The sequence below is a fragment of the Nerophis lumbriciformis genome, linkage group LG20, assembly GCF_033978685.3.
Source record: "Nerophis lumbriciformis linkage group LG20, RoL_Nlum_v2.1, whole genome shotgun sequence".
NCBI lineage: Eukaryota > Metazoa > Chordata > Actinopteri > Syngnathiformes > Syngnathidae > Nerophis > Nerophis lumbriciformis.
In genome coordinates, this window is record NC_084567.2 from 3,194,433 (window position 1) to 3,214,763 (window position 20,331).

The 20,331-nt window shown below is 40.8% G+C and overlaps 2 protein-coding genes across 2 annotated transcripts in view; both read right to left on the minus strand.

The window, feature by feature from the left end:
* Window positions 1–20,331, minus strand: part of LOC133619176 (uncharacterized) — a 170,400-nt gene that overhangs the window by 65,337 nt on the left and 84,732 nt on the right. The window lies entirely within an intron of this gene.
* On the minus strand, window positions 7,108–16,176 carry LOC133619183 (uncharacterized). Its single transcript, XM_061980108.1, has 2 exons — window positions 15,590–16,176; window positions 7,108–9,087 (listed from the first exon to the last, which is right to left on the minus strand). Exons 1-2 carry the CDS (start codon window positions 16,005–16,007, stop codon window positions 8,156–8,158), a joined length of 1,350 nt encoding a protein of 449 aa, XP_061836092.1. The 5' UTR covers window positions 16,008–16,176; the 3' UTR covers window positions 7,108–8,155.

Sequence of the window (20,331 nt, forward strand, 5' to 3'; positions counted from 1 at the left end):
GACGCCGGCTGGAAAGGTCTCTTTTGGCAAGGTCTTCCTTTTGAATATCACCATGGGTGGAAGTTTCTGGCCATTAGCATGGCAAGCTAGAACCACAGTGAAGGATGACTTCTCATTCCCTGTGGTGCGAATATTCACCGTACGTGCTCCCGTTGTATCCACAGTGCGGTTCACAGGAATATCAAAAGTCAGTGGAACCTCGTCCATGTAGATAATGTTCTCTGGCCGGATCTTTTTTTCAGCTATCTTATTTTTACAATATGCACGGAAAGTAGCCAGCTTTTCTTGAAAGTCTTTAGGCAGTTGCTGTGAAATAGTAGTCCGTGTGCGGATGGAGAGATTGCGTCTTTTCATGAACCGGATCCCTGTCGCTTAGTAGGAGCCATTTTGTGGTCTTTACAGATGTAAACACACAAAGGAAATGAAACGTAATATCCGCGCGCTTCTTCTTCTTCTTCTACGCGGGCGGGTGGTTGCTTACAGTAGAAGAAGAAGCGCTTCCTGTTCTATGGGGGCGGGTGCTTACCTTGGCGGTTGCTTGCGTAGAAGAAGAAGCACTTCCTCTTCTACGGGCTGTTTACCGTAGTTGCGAGACCGAAACTTTATGAAAATGAATCTTAATATTAATCCATATATAAAGCGCACCGGGTTATAAGCCGCACTGTCAGCTTTTGAGTAAATTTGTGGTTTTTAGGTGCGGCTAATAGTGCGGAAAATACGGTAGGCGAAAAATAAGGATTTCTATATGACGCGATCTTGGGAATAATATATATATATATATATATATACATATGTATGTTATTATATATATATATATATATATATATATATATATATATATATATATACATATATATATATATATATACATATAAATAAAAATAAATACTTGAATTTCAGTGTTCATTTATTTACACATACTGTATACACACACATAACACTCCTCTCTACTCATTGTTGTATTTGAAAGTGCAATGCTTTGCAGCCAGTAGCACAGCCTTTGAAGGAGCGTATGTATGGGCAATGTAATATTCTGGGTTGGAGTCAATAACCAGGCGAGGTGAGGAAGTAACGTCTCTTTACTTCATACTTCAGAACCGACTCCCACACTTTCTGTCCGGGTGCGCGATACAACAAAAACCGTTGGCCAACCAAAAAGTAACCACAGAACACTATACGGTACAGTGTTCTGTGGTTACTTTTTGGTTGGCCAAGCGGACGTGACGACAGGCTGTCCTCACGTGCCTTAAGTCCGGCTGTAAATCGGGAGAAATTCGGGAGAATGGTTGTCCGGGGAGATTTTCGGGAGAGACACTGAAATTCGGGAGTATCCCGGAAAATTCGGGAGGGTTGGCAAGTACCGTATTTTCCGCACTATTAGCCGCACCTAAAAACCACAAATTTACTCAAAAGCTGACAGTGCGGCTTACAACCCGGTGCGCTTTATATATGGATTAATATTAAGATTCATTTTCATAAAGTTTCGGTCTCGCAACTACGGTAAACAGCTGCCATCTTTTTTCCCCGTAGAAGAGGAAGTGCTTCTTCTTCTACGCAAGCAACCGCCAAGGTAAGCACCCGCCCCCATAGAACAAGAAGCGCTTCTTCTTCTACTGTAAGCAACCACCCGCCCGCGTAGAAGAAGAAGCTCGCGGATATTACGTTTCATTTCCTTTGTGTGTTTACATCTGTAAAGACCACAAAATGGCTCCTACTAAGCGACAGCGATCCGGTTCATGAAAAGACGCAATCTCTCCTTCCGCACACGGACTACTATTTCACAGCAACTGCCTAAAGACTTTCAAGAAAAGCTGGCTACTTTCCGTGCATATTGTAAAAACAAGATAGCTGAAAAAAAGATCCGGCCAGAGAACATTATCAACATGGACGAGGTTCCACTGACTTTTGATATTCCTGTGAACCGCACTGTGGATACAACGGGAGCACGTACGGTGAATATTCGCACCACAGGGAATGAGAAGTCATCCTTCACTGTGGTTCTAGCTTGCCATGCTAATGTCCAGAAACTTCCACCCATGGTGATATTCAAAAGGAAGACCTTGCCAAAAGAGACCTTTCCAGCCGGCGTCATCATAAAAGCTAACTCGAAAGGATGGATGGATGAAGAAAAGATGAGCGTGTGGTTAAGGGAAGTTTACGCGAAGAGGCCGGGTGGCTTTTTTCACGCAGCTCCGTCCATGTTGATATACGACTCCATGCGCGCCCACATCACGCTGGTTTTTAATATATTATTAAAGTTTGACTGACCTATCTGACTGTTTTTTTGACATTCCTTTAGCGCAGTTAGATGCGGCTTATAACACGGGGCGGCTTATAGGTGGACAAAGTTTTGAAATATGCCGTTCATTGAAGGCGCGGCTTATAACCCAGGGCGCCTTATGGTGCGGAAAATACGGTATGTTTCCGGGAGACTCCCGAATTTCAGTGCCTCTCCCGAAAATCTCCCGGGGCAACCATTCTCCCGAATTTCTCCCGATTTCCAGCCAGACAACAATACTGGGGGCGTGCCTTAAAGGCACTGCCTTTAGCGTCGTCTCTCACCTGAAAAGGAGACTATTATATATGTCTCCGTTATCTATAGGTTTATCTATAACCCATAAAGTAGGCAGGCACGGAGCTATTTCTCAGCGTGTGTTTATTCCAGCCGGCACGTTAATACACTGACACACAACATCCGGATTCCCATCATGCATTGCTTCAAAACTACGGCAAGTAGTAATGTCCAAAATTTCCAGCCAGACCAACAAAATAAGGGGCGTGCCTTAAAGGCACTGCCTTTACCGTCCTCTCACCTGAAAAGGAGACTATTATATATGTCTCCGTTATCCATAGGTTTATCTATAAGCCATAACACGATAGTCACTCAAGAACGGTCAGAGAAGCACAAGGCGGCGGCAACGCAGTATTATGGGCCACCCTCCTAAATGGAGACCCGAGGGTGTAACTTATGCCGAGACAACGATGGCTATGCTGATAGCTGCAAGCAACATCCCCTTCTCATTTGCGGATGTTGTCAACAAATCCGTGAAGGATATGTTCCCGGATTCAGAGATCGCTCGCCAGTACTCAAATGGCAGAACAAAGGCTACTCAAATAGGGAAAGGTAAGTGTTGTTGTTTTTTTAGGTAAGCAGCAAGTACAGTACAGTTAGTAGAACTGTGTTTTCATTACTGTACTATATATACCGTATTTTCCGCACCATAAGGCGCCCTGGGTTATAAGCCGCGCCTTCAATGAACGGCATATTTCAAAACTTTGTCCACCTATAAGCCGCCCCGTGTTATAAGCCGCATCTAACTGCGCTAAAGGAATGTCAAAAAAACAGTCAGATAGGTCAGTCAAACTTTAATAATATATTAAAACCAGCGTGATGTGGGCGCGCATGGAATCGTATATCAACATGGACAGAGCTGCGTGAAAAAAGCCACCCGGCCTCTTCGCGTAAACTTAAACTTACCTTAACCACTCGCTCATCTTTTCTTCATCCATCCCTTCGAGTTAGCTTTTATGATGACGCCGGCTGGAAAGGTCTCTTTTGGCAAGGTCTTCCTTTTGAATATCACCATGGGTGGAAGTTTCTGGCCATTAGCATGGCAAGCTACAACCACAGTGAAGGATGACTTCTCATTCCCTGTGGTGCAAATATTCACCGTACGTGCTCCCGTTGTATCCACAGTGCGGTTCACAGGAATATCAGTTGCTGTGAAATAGTAATCCGTGTGCGGATGGAGAGATTGCGTCTTTTCATGAACCGGATCCCTGTCGCTTAGTAGGAGCCATTTTGTGGTCTTTACAGATGTAAACACACAAAGGAAATGAAACGTAATATCCACGCGCTTCTTCTTCTTCTTCTTCTACGCGGGCGGGTGGTTGCTTACAGTAGAAGAAGAAGCGCTTCCTCTTCTACCGGGAAAAAAGATGGCGGCTGTTTACCGAAGTTGCGAGACCGAAACTTTATGAAAATGAATCTTAATATTTATCCATATATAAAGCGCACCGGGTTATAAGGCGCACTGTCAGCTTTTGAGAAAATTTGTGGTTTTTAGGTGCGCCTTATAGTGCGGAAAATACGGTGTATATATATATAAGAAATACTTGAATTTCAGTGAATTCTAGCTATAAATATACTCCTTAACCCCGCCCCCCCTCCCCCAATCTCCCGAATTCGGAGGTCTCAAGGTTGGCAAGTATGGTGTGCAAAAATGACTTCATTGTTAAATGATATTTTGCCACAATCTTCACTTTTTCTGCAGGCGAGCTACTTCCCAATGTACCAGGTGGAGGGGGATCTACCTCATTCATAAATATCATTTATATTCATTTATTTATGAAAGAGATGTTTTTGGTAACAAGTTAAATGTGTTTAGTGATAATACAAGCATGTTTAACATTGGTCTTTATTGTCATTGCACAAGTACAACAAAACTATGTTTTCAGCACAAACCCGTTCAAGATGAGACAAACAAACAATGTGCAGGGTTACAGAACAGGAACGCTGAAGGGTCGCCAAAGGCGCACCGTAAAAGATTTAAAAAAAAGGTAAAACGCTGGGGAAGAAGATGAGTAAAAAAATACAATCTAGACTGGGCTCCTAAGGGGGCCTAGTCTGGAGTGGGAAAAAACCTCCATGCAATGCACACATAAACACGTTACATTTAATCACGACAACTCGCAACAGAGTGGCGGGGAGTTGGAGCCCTGGAGGTCGACTGCTGCTATGAAGCGCTGCCAGCCGACCATCACCCTGAGGGGAAACAAGCGGTGGTGGGGGGTGTGTGTATGTGCCCAATTGTCTTGGGTGTGATGATGTAATGTTCATAGACTGAGGCCGATCTGCAAAAGTTCGACTCCGGGTGTCGTTGCGGAGGGAGGGAGGTCAAAAGCGTCCATCATTGAGGTGTCCTCGGGGGTGTTTTCAGAACAGCCTGGTCATGTTGTTCCCAGCGTCAAGGCCATTCGAGGGAGTCAAATCGTAGATTAGGATGTTTGTTTTCCGCGAGCAGACAATACAATGACTTGTCTGTTCTATTGGTCCATGCTGGCTGCTGTCATATTCAATTCAATTTTCCTTTTCAGCAAGCTTCTCCATGAAATCTCCACAGTCTGTGATACCACAGCCCGGCCCAAACCTTCCATTGCGACGAACAGCCTTTGGGCTCCTTAAGTGGCTGCCATCATCTTACGAATTTGACCATACAGGTAAAAGCCAGTAAATTAGAATATTTGGAAAAACTTGATTTATTTCAGTAATTGCATTCAAAAGGTGTAACTTGTACATTATATTTATTCATTGCACACAGACTGATGCATTCAAATGTTTATTTCATTTAATTTTGATGATTTGAAGTGGCAACAAATGAAAATCCAAAATTCCGTGTGTCACAAAATTAGAATATTACTTAAGGCTAATACAAAAAAGGGATTTTTAGAAATGTTGGCCAACTGAAAAGTATGAAAATGAAAAATATGAGCATGTACAATACTCAATACTTGGTTGGAGCTCCTTTTGCCTCAATTACTGCGTTAATGCGGCGTGGCATGGAGTCGATGAGTTTCTGGCACTGCTCAGGTGTTATGAGAGCCCAGGTTGCTCTGATAGTGGCCTTCAACTCTTCTGCGTTTTTGGGTCTGGCATTCTGCATCTTCCTTTTCACAATAACCCACAGATTTTCTATGGGGCTAATGTCAGGGGAGTTGGCGGGCCAATTTAGAACAGAAATACCATGGTCCGTAAACCAGGCACGGGTAGATTTTGCCTGTTGGAACTTGAAATCTCCATCTCCATAGAGCAGGTCAGCAGCAGGAAGCATGAAGTGCTCTAAAACTTGCTGGTAGACGGCTGCGTTGACCCTGGATCTCAGGAAACAGAGTGGACCGACACCAGCAGATGACATGGCACCCCAAACCATCACCCAACCATGCAAATTTTGCATTTCCTTTGGAAATCGAGGTCCCAGAGTCTGGAGGAAGACAGGAGAGGCACAGGATCCACGTTGCCTGAAGTCTAGTGTAAGGTTTCCACCATCAGTGATGGTTTGGGGTGCCCTGTCATCTGCTGGTGTCGGTCCACTCTGTTTCCTGAGATCCAGGGTCAACGCAGCCGTCTACCAGCAAGTTTTAGAGCACTTCATGCTTCCTGCTGCTGACCTGCTCTATGGAGATGGAGATTTCAAGTTCCAACAGGACTTGGCGCCTGCACACAGCGCAAAATCTACCCGTGCCTGGTTTACGGACCATGGTATTTCTGTTCTAAATTGGCCCGCCAATTCCCCTGACCTTAGCCCCATAGAAAATCTGTGGGGTATTGTGAAAAGGAAGATGCAGAATGCCAGACCCAAAAACGCAGAAGAGTTGAAGGCCACTATCAGAGCAACCTGGGCTCTCATAACACCTGAGCAGTGCCAGAAACTCATCGACTCCATGCCACGCCGCATTAACGCAGTAATTGAGGCAAAAGGAGCTCCAACCAAGTATTGAGTATTGTACATGCTCATATTTTTCATTTTCATACTTTTCAGTTGGCCAACATTTCTAAAAATCCCTTTTTTGTATTAGCCTTAAGTAATATTCTAATTTTGTGACACACGGAATTTTGGATTTTCATTTGTTGCCACTTCAAATCATCAAAATTAAATGAAATAAACATTTGAATGCATCAGTCTGTGTGCAATGAATAAATATAATGTACAAGTTACACCTTTTGAATGCAATTACTGAAATAAATCAAGTTTTTCAAAATATTCTAATTTACTGGCTTTTACCTGTATATATAAGAAATACTTGAATTTCAGTGAATTCTAGCTATAAATATACTCCTTAACCCCGCCCCCCCTCCCCCAATCTCCCGAATTCGGAGGTCTCAAGGTTGGCAAGTATGGTGTGCAAAAATTACTTTGTTGTTAAATGATATTTTGCCACAATCTACACTTTTTCTGCAGGCGAGCTACTTCCCAATGTACCAGGTGGAGGGGGATCTACCTCATTCATAAATATCATTTATATTCATTTATTTATGAAAGAGATGTTTTTGGTAACAAGTTAAATGTGTTTAGTGATAATACAAGCATGTTTAACATTGGTCTTTATTGTCATTGCACAAGTACAACAAAACTATGTTTTCAGCACAAACCCGTTCAAGATGAGACAAACAAACAGTGTGCAGGGTTACAGAACAGGAACGCTGATGGGTCGCCAAAGGCGCACCGTAAAAGATTTTAAAAAAAAGGTAAAACGCTGGGGAAGAAGATGAGTAAAAAAATACAATCTAGACTGGGCTCCTAAGGGGGCCTAGTCTGGAGTGGGAAAAAACCTCCATGCAATGCACACATAAACACGTTACATTTAATCACGACAACTCGCAACAGAGGGGCGGGGAGTTGGGACCCTGGAGGTCGACTGCTGCTATGAAGCGCTGCCAGCCGACCATCACCCTGAGGGGAAACAAGCGGTGGTGGGGGGGTGTGTGTATGTGCCCAATTGTCTTGGGTGTGATGATGTAATGTTCATAGACTGAGGCCGATCTGCAAAAGTTCGACTCCGGGTGTCGTTGCGGAGGGAGGGAGGTCAAAAGCGTCCATCATTGAGGTGTCCTCGGGGGTGTTTTCAGAACAGCCTGGTCATGTTGTTCACAGCGTCAAGGCCATTCGAGGGAGTCAAATCGTAGATTAGGATGTTTGTTTTCCGCGAGCAGACAATACAATGACTTGTCTGTTCTATTGGTCCATGCTGGCTGCTGTCATATTCAATTCAATTTTCCTTTTCAGCAAGCTTCTCCATGAAATCTCCACAGTCTGTGATACCACAGCCCGGCCCAAACCTTCCATTGCGACGAACAGCCTTTGGGCTCCTTGAGTGGCTGCCATCGTCTTACGAATTTGACCAAACACCAGAGCAATGCCCAGCCCAATCAGCAGGTGCCCCGCGATCACGGTTACAAATGGGTAGATGTCTTCCACGTCCTCGGTGGAAAGGACTGAGAGGCACATGGTTCTCCATTTATCCCAGGAATCTCTCACGTACCCCGCAGCAATCGAGAGTCCAGCTGATCATTTCCATGTCTGATGTTTAGATTTGAGGACAGCGCCAAAAAGAAAGCTCAATATTTGCCCTATAAATGATTTGTTTCCAACTATACTTATGATGTATGCGTTTTCATGTGTCTGATGAAATATCCCTTGTAAATAAATATTTTACTACAAACTGAACAAGAAAAAGATTTGACCTTTGTGTGTGTTTTCATGTGATCGACCATGGTGACCTTCTGAGCAAACCTGTGACCACAAACTGAACATTTGAACGGCTTTTCTCCCGTGTGCGTTTTCATGTGCTCCGTCAAGTTGCCCTTTTGGGAAAATCTTTTGTCGCAAGCCAAACACTTGAAAGGTTTCTCTCCCGTGTGCGTTCTCATGTGTAGAGTCAGGTTGCTCTTTCGAGTAAAGTCCCGACCACAAACTGAACATTTTCTATCCGTCTTCTCTTTTGGCCGTTTCGGCTGTTTGTTGTCAGTGTGAGGCTTGATATAACACACCCAGTCTGTATCGCTGCTCCAAGCTCCTTCATCCTCGTCTTCAGACTCACTATCTGATGGTGGAGCTGAGAGGTGGTCTGGTTGTGGTTTCTCTTCATCACCTTCAGTCTCCACAGTGACAACAGTGAGATCCGGCTCTTGCAGTCCTGGAACACAATCTCCCTCCTGAGTGATACAGAGTTCCTCCTCTTCCTCTTTAATGTGGGGGGGCTGTGGATCCTCCTGTTTCAAAGTGGAGCTCTCCGCCTGCTGCCGAGGAGGACGTTCTTTGAGCTGCCGGACGTCCGCAGGACACAACCGAGGAAAAGTAGGTGTTTTTTCCTCGTCATCTTCAGTCTTCACAGAGACAACAGTCAGTGGCAAGTTGGTGAGATCAGCCTCCTCCTGCTTTAGAAGACACTCTTCCTCCTCAGTGATCCATAGGTCCTCCTCTTCCTCTTTAATGTAGGGGGGCTGTGGATCCTCCTGTTTCAGAGTGGCTCTCCCCCCCTGCGACCGAGGAGGAAGTTCTTCTGAAGGACCATTTAGCTGCTGGACGTCTGCAGGACACAAACACAGTTTAGTTCAGACATGATCTATGAGACGTTTCTCCTTGCACTCGCTACACACTTGCTACACACACACACACATACAGGTAAAAGCCAGTAAATTTGAATATTTTGAAAAACTTGATTTATTTCAGTAATTGCATTCAAAAGGTGTAACTTGTACATTATATTTATTCATTGCACACAGACTGATGCATTCAAATGTTTATTTCATTTAATTTTGATGATTTGAAGTGGCAACAAATGAAAATCCAAAATTCCGTGTGTCACAAAATTAGAATATTACTTAAGGCTAATACAAAAAAGGGATTTTTAGAAATGTTGGCCAACTGAAAAGTATGAAAATGAAAAATATGAGCATGTACAATACTCAATACTTGGTTGGAGCTCCTTTTGCCTCAATTACTGCGTTAATGCGGCGTGGCATGGAGTCGATGAGTTTCTGGCACTGCTCAGGTGTTATGAGAGCCCAGGTTGCTCTGATAGTGGCCTTCAACTCTTCTGCGTTTTTGGGTCTGGCATTCTGCATCTTCCTTTTCACAATACCCCACAGATTTTCTATGGGGCTAAGGTCAGGGGAGTTGGCGGGCCAATTTAGAACAGAAATACCATGGTCCGTAAACCAGGCACGGGTAGATTTTGCGCTGTGTGCAGGCGCCAAGTCCTGTTGGAACTTGAAATCTCCATCTCCATAGAGCAGGTCAGCAGCAGGAAGCATGAAGTGCTCTAAAACTTGCTGGTAGACGGCTGCGTTGACCCTGGATCTCAGGAAACAGAGTGGACCGACACCAGCAGATGACATGGCACCCCAAACCATCACCCAACCATGCAAATTTTGCATTTCCTTTGGAAATCGAGGTCCCAGAGTCTGGAGGAAGACAGGAGAGGCACAGGATCCACGTTGCCTGAAGTCTAGTGTAAAGTTTCCACCATCAGTGATGGTTTGGGGTGCCATGTCATCTGCTGGTGTCGGTCCACTCTGTTTCCTGAGATCCAGGGTCAACGCAGCCGTCTACCAGCAAGTTTTAGAGCACTTCATGCTTCCTGCTGCTGACCTGCTCTATGGAGATGGAGATTTCAAGTTCCAACAGGACTTGGCGCCTGCACACAGCGCAAAATCTACCCGTGCCTGGTTTACGGACCATGGTATTTCTGTTCTAAATTGGCCCGCCAACTCCCCTGACCTTAGCCCCATAGAAAATCTGTGGGGTATTGTGAAAAGGAAGATGCAGAATGCCAGACCCAAAAACACAGAAGAGTTGAAGGCCACTATCAGAGCAACCTGGGCTCTCATAACACCTGAGCAGTGCCAGAAACTCATCGACTCCATGCCACGCCGCATTAACGCAGTAATTGAGGCAAAAGGAGTTCCAACCAAGTATTGAGTATTGTACATGCTCATATTTTTCATTTTCATACTTTTCAGTTGGCCAACATTTCTAAAAATCCCTTTTTTGTATTAGCCTTACACAATATTCTAATTTTGTGACACACGGAATTTTGGATTTTCATTTGTTGCCACTTCAAATCATCAAAATTAAATGAAATAAACATTTGAATGCATCAGTCTGTGTGCAATGAATAAATATAATGTACAAGTTACACCTTTTGAATGCAATTACTGAAATAAATCAAGTTTTTCAAAATATTCTAATTTACTGGCTTTTACCTGTATGTACTGCTTGTGTGTGTAGTGTTTCGTAACCATTCATTTAGGGCAGTATTTTCTCATGTGCTGAAGTGAAAAAAGCTGCACAAAAAGGCATTCTAACCCCTTGACTTGAGTGTGTGAGAGCACGCCTTCATCAGAGATGCACACTGTGAGTGGCAACCCTTCACATGTGGGCATTAGCTGTAATGAAGCCCGTTCTGATGCACAATGGCTTCACAAACATTTGTACTAAACAGAACTTGTAACATCAGCAATAACATCAGGATGGTTAAAATAACAAGAGAACAGAGTTTCATCTATATATGATTATTCACATCTTTCCAGGACATAGTTGTTGTTGTAACATACACACACTCACTACATCATCATGAAGACACACACACACACATCGAGTGCAGCCTGGATTTACACAGCCTTCTTTTTTTCATGGATTTCAATGACATTCACAAGTGTTAGTACATATATATATATATATATATATATATATATATATATATATATATATATATATATATATATATATATATACACACACACATATATATATACACATTATATACAGTATACACACATATATATATATAAATATATATACATACATACATACATACATACAATATATATACACACACAAACACATATATGTATATATATATGTACATACATTATATATACACACACATATATGTATATATATATATATATACATACATTATATATACACACATATATATATATATATATATATATATATATATATATATATATATATATATATACAGTGTTTCCCACAGGACAGGCATCTATTTGTGGTGGTGTGGTCGGGGGGGCGGGGGGTGGCGGCGGCAGCGGCGATGACCAAGAAGAACGCAAAGTTGGAATATAATTACAACATTTTATGTACATATTTATATACAGATTTGAACAATTAGTGATTGCAATATTCAGTGTTGACGGCTAGATTTTTTGTGGACATGTTCCATAAATATTGATGTTAAAGATTTATTTTTTTTGTGAAGAAATGTTTAGAATTAAGTTCATGAATCCAGATGGAGCTCTAATACAATCCCCAAAGAGGGCACTTTAAGTTGATTATTACTTCTAGGTGTAGAAATCTTTATTTATAATTGAATCACTTGTTTATTTTTCAACAAGTTTTTAGCTATTTTTATATCTTTTTTTCCAAATAGTTCAAGAAAGACCACTACAAATGAGCAATATTTTGCACTGTTATACAATTTAATAAATCAGAAACTGATGACATAGTGCTGTATTTTACTTCATCTTTTTTTTTCAACCAAAAATGCTTTGCTCTGATTAGGGGGTACTAGAATTTAAAAAAAATTCACAGGGGGTACATCACTGAAAAAAAGGTTGAGAACCACTAACCTAGTATATACAATAATATAAACCAAGTCATTGTATTTCATTTAGGATTATTTCATAACTTCATTTAAATAAAAATATATTTTTTGTCTTTTTTAGATACAGTCAGTAAATAATGTGAACATGTATCATAACATGGAAATCTAAGAGAACGTGTTATGAATGAGGATGCTTGTGGACCTGGAAATTATTATTTATTTATTTTTACACATTTTTATTTAAAAAAAAACAGTTTTTCCAACGTATTCAATTTTAGACGCTTTCTCTTCTTAGTTATTATTTCTCCGGCTGTAGAAAAGAGCCGCTCACAGGGCACAGAGGAGGCGTCAGTGCGACACAGTTGGCGTATCAGTCACGTGACCAAAACAGCTCATGATTGGTCACGTGACTTTCTAAAAGCGGTACGCGCACCGACACAGGGTTTCGCTCTATGAGCTCGACGCATGCGCCGATGCATCGGTGTTGCCGGACCCATCACTACTATCTACCGATAACACCTGTAAAAATGAAGCAATGCTACCACGCTAGCAAGCGTTAGCTAGCCAGCTATGAGCCACCAAGCTGCTAACTATCGCCAAAAGGCACCATTTAAATTTTTTTCCCCCATGGCATCCTGGATCAAGGCTTTCAGCAGCTTTTGGATGTTTGAGGTAGAAACGTAGGAAGCGCCATCATTATGAAAAGTAGCCGGCGAATATTTTGATCCCATTCCGTCTTTCCGTCCCTCTTCTTCTTCTTCTTTTTCTTCTTCTTCTGGCCCACCAGGTGAATTAAGTGCTATTGGCGGAGTTACCGCCACCTACTGCACCGGAGGTGTAACTACAAGCAACATTCACAGACAGTCCCATTGCTTTTATGAGCGGTTGAGCGAGTCAAAAGCCGAAAAATCCATTTGTGGCGGACGTAATTCTTTCGTGGCGGGCCACCACAAATAAATGAATGTGTGGGAAACACTGATATATATACATTATATATATATATACACACACACATACATTATATATATATATACACATATATGTGTATATATAAATATGTATATATATATATATACACACACACATATATGTGTATATATATATATGGGCAGCACGGTGAAAGAGGGGTTAGTGCGTCTGCCTCACAATACGAAGGTCCTGAGTAGTCCTGGGTTCAATCCCGGGCTCGGGATCTTTCTGTGTGGAGTTTGCATGTTCTCCCCGTGACTGCGTGGGTTCCCTCCGGGTACTCCGGCTTCCTCCCACCTCCAAAGACATGCACCTGGGGATAGGTTGATTGGCAACACTAAATTGGCCCTAGTGTGTGAATGTGAGTGTGAATGTTGTCTGTCTATCTGTGTTGGCCCTGCGATAAGGTGGCGACTTGTCCAGGGTGTACCCCACCTTCCGCCCGATTGTAGCTGAGATAGGCTCCAGCGCCCCCCGTGACCCCGAAGGGAATAAGCGGTAGAAAAAGGATGGATGTGTATATATATATATATATATATATATATATATATATATATATATATATATACATTTTATATACACACACATATATATACACACACACACATATATATATATACATATATATACACACACCCGAACGCCTCCCTAGGGAGGTGTTTAGGGCACGTCCGACCGGTAGGAGGCCGCGGAGAAGACCCAGGACACGTTGGGAAGACTATGTCTCCCGGCTGGCCTGGGAACCCCTCGGGGTCCCACAGGAAGAGCTGGACGAAGTGGCTGGGGAGAGGGAAGTCTGGGCTTCCCTGCTTAGGCTGCTGCCCCCGCGACCCGACCTCGGATAAGCGGAAAAAGATGGATGGATGGATATATATATATATATATATATATATATATATATATATATATATATATACACACATACACACTATATACACACACATGTATATATATATATATACATTACATACAAATACGTATGTATATATACACACATATATGTATATATATACACACACACATTATATATAAATATATATATATATGTATATATATATATATATATATATATATATATATATACACACACATATATAGACACACACATATATATATATATATGTATATATATACATATGTATGTATGTATGTATATATATATATATATATATATATATATATATATATATATATATATATGTTTATCCAACCAACTTCACCGCTGTTGCCATTGCTAATAAAAAGTGTCTTATAGTTGGAACATATATCTTGTCAGTCGACTCCGTATGGAAGTGCTAAAAACTACAACAAAGATGGCGGAGAGGAGACATAGTCAAAGTGGAGGCACGTAAGTAAGAGCATCCACAAAATGGAGAATCCTACAGTGACGGTCAGAAAGCGGCTTGAAGACGCTCTGTAAAACATCATCTATGTCAGTGTTTTTCAACCTTTTTTGAGGCAAGGCAAATTTTTTGCGTTGAAAAAATGCGGAGGCACACCACCAGCAGAAAACATTAAAAAACAAACTCAGCTGACAGTAAAAAGTCGTTTTTGCAATTGTTGGATATGACTTTAAAGCATAACCAAGCATGCATCACTATAGCTCTTGTCTCAAAGTAGGTGTACTCTCACCACCTGTCACATCACACCCTGACTTATTTGGACTTTTTTGCTGTTTTCCTGTGTGAAGTGTTTTAGTTCTTGTCTTGCGCTCCTATTTTGGTGGCTTTTTCCGCTTTTTTTGGTATTTTCCTGTAGCAGTTTCATGTCTTTCTTTGAGCGATATTTCCCGCATCTACTTTGTTTTAGCAATCAAGAATATTTTTGTTGTTTTCATCCTTCTTTGTGGGGACATTGTTGATTGTCATGTCATGTTCGGATGTACATTGTGGACGCCGTCTTTGCTCCACAGTAAGTCTTTGCTGTCGTCCAGCATTCTGTTTTTGTTTACTTTGTAGCCAGTTACGTTTTAGTTTTGTTCTGCATAGCCTTCCCTAAGGTTCAATGCCTTTTCTTAGGGGCACTCACCTTTTGTTTATTTTTGGTTTAAGCATAAGACACCTTTTTACCTTCACACTGCCTTCCGCTGTTTCCGACATCTACAAACCAATTAGCTACCTACTGATATGGAAAAGTATATTATGGTTACTCTGCCGAGCTCTAGACATCACCGACACTCAATAACAACACATAATTTGCGGATTATAATTATTGGTTTGAAAAAAATATTTTTAACCCAAGTAGGTGAAATTAGATAACCTCTCACGGCACACCAGACTGTATCTCACGGCACACTAGTGTGCAGCGGCACAGTGGTTGAAAAAGACTGATCTATGTAACCTTTTGACAAAAGAATCACAGAAAACATACTATGACTCCATTTAGAAGCAGCTATTGTACAAAAACTGATTTGACTTTATGACACTTGTGGAGAACTTGACAATAATCCAAAGTTGAGAGTAATGAAATGATTCTTGTTCTTTATTACCTCCAATCCTCTGCACGTTGATGTAGACATGTGGTCCAGTCTTCTCTTCACATCTCTTACTCTTCCCCAACATCTCTTCTTTCACATCATTATTTCCTTTACACAAGCGCTTGTTTTGCTCTTCCACTTTCTTCATTTGACTTTTGCATTCTTTCATCTCCTCTGATGTGAACTCCACTGCCTTCTTCAAGCGAACAATCATGGCGGTCCTTTGTTTACGTTCTTCAACATAGTCGGCTAATTTCTCATCCACGCTCTTTTCGCGGCTTACGATAGTCTCCAGAATGACGTTGTTGGAAACTTCAACTCGCTCATTTTTGTCTTCAGTTCTCATCTTTTTCCCCGTTGGTGATTTGCTGGAATGTTCTCTTTCTCTTTTCCATGACGTCGCCATCTTAGCATAGCAGTAGTCGTCCATCTTCGAGCAAGTCTTCAATCTTCACTTCAGGTAATAATCCGCCGCTCCAAACTTAACTTTCCTTTCGCGGGCTTTGTAAAAGACACACCTTGGAGATATTTGTTCCCATATTTGCTGTACAAACAAATATTGAAAACTTCTCAGTCCGCCATCGTGGCGCCTTCCAAAGTCTTTGAGCAGCCCGATCTCTTTGCGCATGCGCGAAAAGTCAGCCACTTCCGATTCCTATCTTGTTTTTTTTAAATATTTTATATAAGATTTATAATATATAGAATACAAGTTTGGTTTTATGTTTATGTAACGTATTGTTATGGACGTGCCTCTTTGTGATGTTAAGTTCCTGTTATAAGCTGTTATACAGTATATGCCTTGAGCTCTTATTTTGAAGGCGCTAAGAGCGGAAGTGGTGACACGCTGTGGTGGAGCGGAGTTTTTGAAATAAAACGAAATAACGTTTTTGTTATTTTGTAGTTGTATACATATATAAACCCTCGGTGACATTTAGATTGCTCAAATGTTTGTATCGTATTGTTGAAATAAAAGTCATTTCCGTTCGTTTTTCTTTAGACTTAGATTTAGACAATATTGATCCACAAGGGAAATTGTTCCACACAGTAGCTCAGTTACAAAGGATGGAAAGTGTAAGGTTGGAAAGGATAATGCAGGTATTAAGTAGACTAAAAATGTACCATAGTAGCAATATAAAATATAACATATATGTAATATTTGCACATTATATACACAGTATATAATACATACTTGCCAACCCTCCCGGAGTTTCCGGGAGACTCCAGAAATTCCCGAAAACCTCCCGGCACAAATTTTCTCCCGAAATTCAGGCGGAGCTAGAGGCCACGCCCCCTCCAGCTCCATGCGGACCTAAGTCCGCTTTCCCACGATATAAAGAACGTCTACAGTAAAGCAGTCCGTCTGCCGTAAACAGCAATGTTGTGACACTCTTAAACAGGACAATACTGCCATCTAGTGCATTTGATGAAAGCACTTTTGTGCGTGCCACACAGCAATGCATCATCAGAGAGGGTGTTCAGCATGGTTAGAAAGATAGTGACAGAGAATAGAACAAGGATGGACAATTCAACCCTTAACTCAACAATGAGTAGATGAGTGTTATGTGTGTGTATATGTGTAAATAAATGAACACTGAAATTCAAGTATTTATTTTATTTATATATATATATATATATATATATCCATCCATCCATCCATCCATCCATCCATTTTCTACCGCTTATTCCCTTCGGGGTCGCGGGGATATATATATATATATATATATATATATATATATATATATATATATATATATATATATATATATATATATATATATACATATATATATATATATATATACATATATATATACATATATATATATATATATATATATATATATATATATACATATATATATATATATATATATATATATATATATATATATGAAATACTTGACTTGGTGAATTCTAGCTGTAAATATACTCCTCCCCTCTTAACCACGCCCCCGCCCCAACCACGCCCCCCGCAACCACCCCCCACCTCCCGAAATTGGAGGTCTCAAGGTTGGCAAGTATGATATAATATATACTGATTTATCATCCATCCATCCATCCATCCATATTCTACCGCATATTCCCTTTGGGGTGGCGGGGGGCGCTGGAGCCTATCTCAGCGACAATCGGGCGGAAGGCGGGGTACACCCTGGACAAGTCGCCACCTCATCGCAGGGCCCTGATTTATCATATTATATTATATTTGTATATAATATATACAATATGTAACAATGACCATGTACAATATTACAGTATATGTACCAGCTGCAGCATAAAATAGAGAGTAGATCCAGCAGAAAATAAACATTTTTGTAATGCTGATATATAAAATATGAATCATTTATTATTTATTATTGGACTGGCTTGGCTGTGAGGAAAAAGGTATATAGATGTCCCATTTACTATAGCAACTATTATATTTGCAAAACACAACAACCATTTATGGTGAAATGTATAAAGATAAAAAAAACAGTTATGTTTTTATTTTGTTGATAACAAATAAAAGTAGGTCATTCTAAAATGTCAGTGCTAATAATTTTCAAACCTATCATGAGTGTCTAAAAAAATAAAAATATAAAAAGTTATCATTTCAAAATATTCTAAGTACAGATATATATTTTTACAGAACACTGACTTCAAAAAAACTCCCGACCTTAGCTTTACCAAAAGCTAAGGTTGGGAGTTGTTGTTTTTTTTGCATCAAAAGAAAATCGAATCTGAACAAACATTTGAAACTTCCAATTCTTCCAAAAGCCAGAGAAGTCTATAAAAAGAAGTGTTTGACTGACAACTCTTCAAGTATTCATGACGTCACACTGCTGCAACCTTGTGGCAGGATTGGAGACTGCTTACAATAAGAGTTTAACCTCTTAAGGCCCAAGCTGTTTGTTTACATGCTTTTTTTTTTTTTTTTAATTTATCTTTGCTATTTGGGCTTATTGGACCCTTATTATAATAAAAAACTAATAATCATCTTTTGATATAATGTACTTAGTCCATAAGTACACAAACATGTACTTCATGTTTAGCATATTTGCCAACCCTCCCGGATTTTCCGGGAGACTCCCGAAATTCAGCGCCTCTCCCGAAAACCTCCCGGGACAAATTTTCTCCCGAAATTCAGGCGGAGCTGGAGGCCACGCCCCCTCCAGCTCCATGCGGACCTGAGTAAATGTGTGGACAGCCTGTTCACACGTCCGCTTTCCCACAATTTAAACAGCTAATGATGGAGGGCGAGTTCTTCTTGGTTTCTTATGTGGGTTTATTGTTCGGCAGTTTCATTAACCTCCTCCCAGCGCGGTAACAACACACAACAACAGCAGTCAAGTCTTCGTCTACCATAAAGCAGTTCGTCTGCCGTAAACAGCAATGTTGTGACACTTTTAAACAGGACAATACTGCCATCTACTGTACATGCATATGTGACCCACCCATAATGTGTCACATTTTTGTGTTGATTTATTAATTTTATTTTGTGGTTTGAATTCGTTTTTGGAGCTGTCATTGCACATTTATCAGTATTCACATTGGTCAGTAGGGGGCAGTAGGGCGTTTCTTCCCAATTGAATGCTATCACCTGCAGACAGGAAGTGTCTTGTCATTCTGATGAGAGCGACCAGTCTGTGAACAATTGAAACGTCCTGTGTGCTTTTTCCTCCTGTATAACAGGTTAGTTTTGGTGAATCAACTCACTGAATAATATCCATGTGATCTTTATAAGTTTAAGTACACATTCTGATGGTGGAGCCTAACTCTAAAGTGTTTGTGAGTTGTAGTTTGTATTTGTGAATGAATCCAGCGCACAGCTGCAGTAATCAATGCAAAAAGGCGACGTGAGTGCGCAATGTTTATATAGGAACTTCCGATCCTAATTCAGACTCCCAAATTAGAGCTCCCGTTTTCTTATTGATTTTATAATGTATATTTGTATAATGTGTGTGTTCTGAAATAGTGACAGAGAATAGAACGAGGATGGACAATTCAACCCTTAACTCAACAATGAGTAGATGAGTGTTATGTGTGTGTATATGTGTAAATAAATGAACACTGAAATTCAAGTATTTCTTTTATATATATATATATATATATATATATATATATATATATATAGCTAGAATTCACTGAAAGTCAAGTATTTCTTATATATATAAATCTTAACCACGCCCCCCACCTCCCGAAATCGGAGGTCTCAAGGTTGGCAAGTATGATGTTTAGTGACATGCTAATTCTTATTTTTACACTTCTTTTTCCCCCCCAAATTCCATTGTATGTTGTACTCTTCTGACACCACCAGATGGCAGTATAAGTGTCCACATAAGCGGCCATAAGACCCCAATTCAGTAGTGGACACAATTTTGGAAATAAGAGCTAAAAGGTGCTGTCCACACATGTGGCCACTAAGCTTTTAGAGGTAAAAAAAAGAAGAGCCACAAAAAAGTCACAATTAAAACTATCTTTATTGCTAAGAATGTGTGCAACAACTTTATCAGTCCAATAATAAGTGACGTATGTACAACTTCCTGCTCTGTCATTGGCTATCTTCTCACTGATTGGTCGCGGTTAGTCTGCGTCTCTCCACAAGCACAAGGTGGGCTTCATGCTTCTCCATCTGTAAAGGCTGAGGGGTCTTGTCCAGTCCTGAATCTATTCAGCGTTGTCTCCTTGGGGGGGTTGGTGCCAGGGACCTGTTATACGGGTCTGACACCGGATGTTTGTTTGGGACCTCCTTGGATTCCCATTCATTTGTCCAAGCT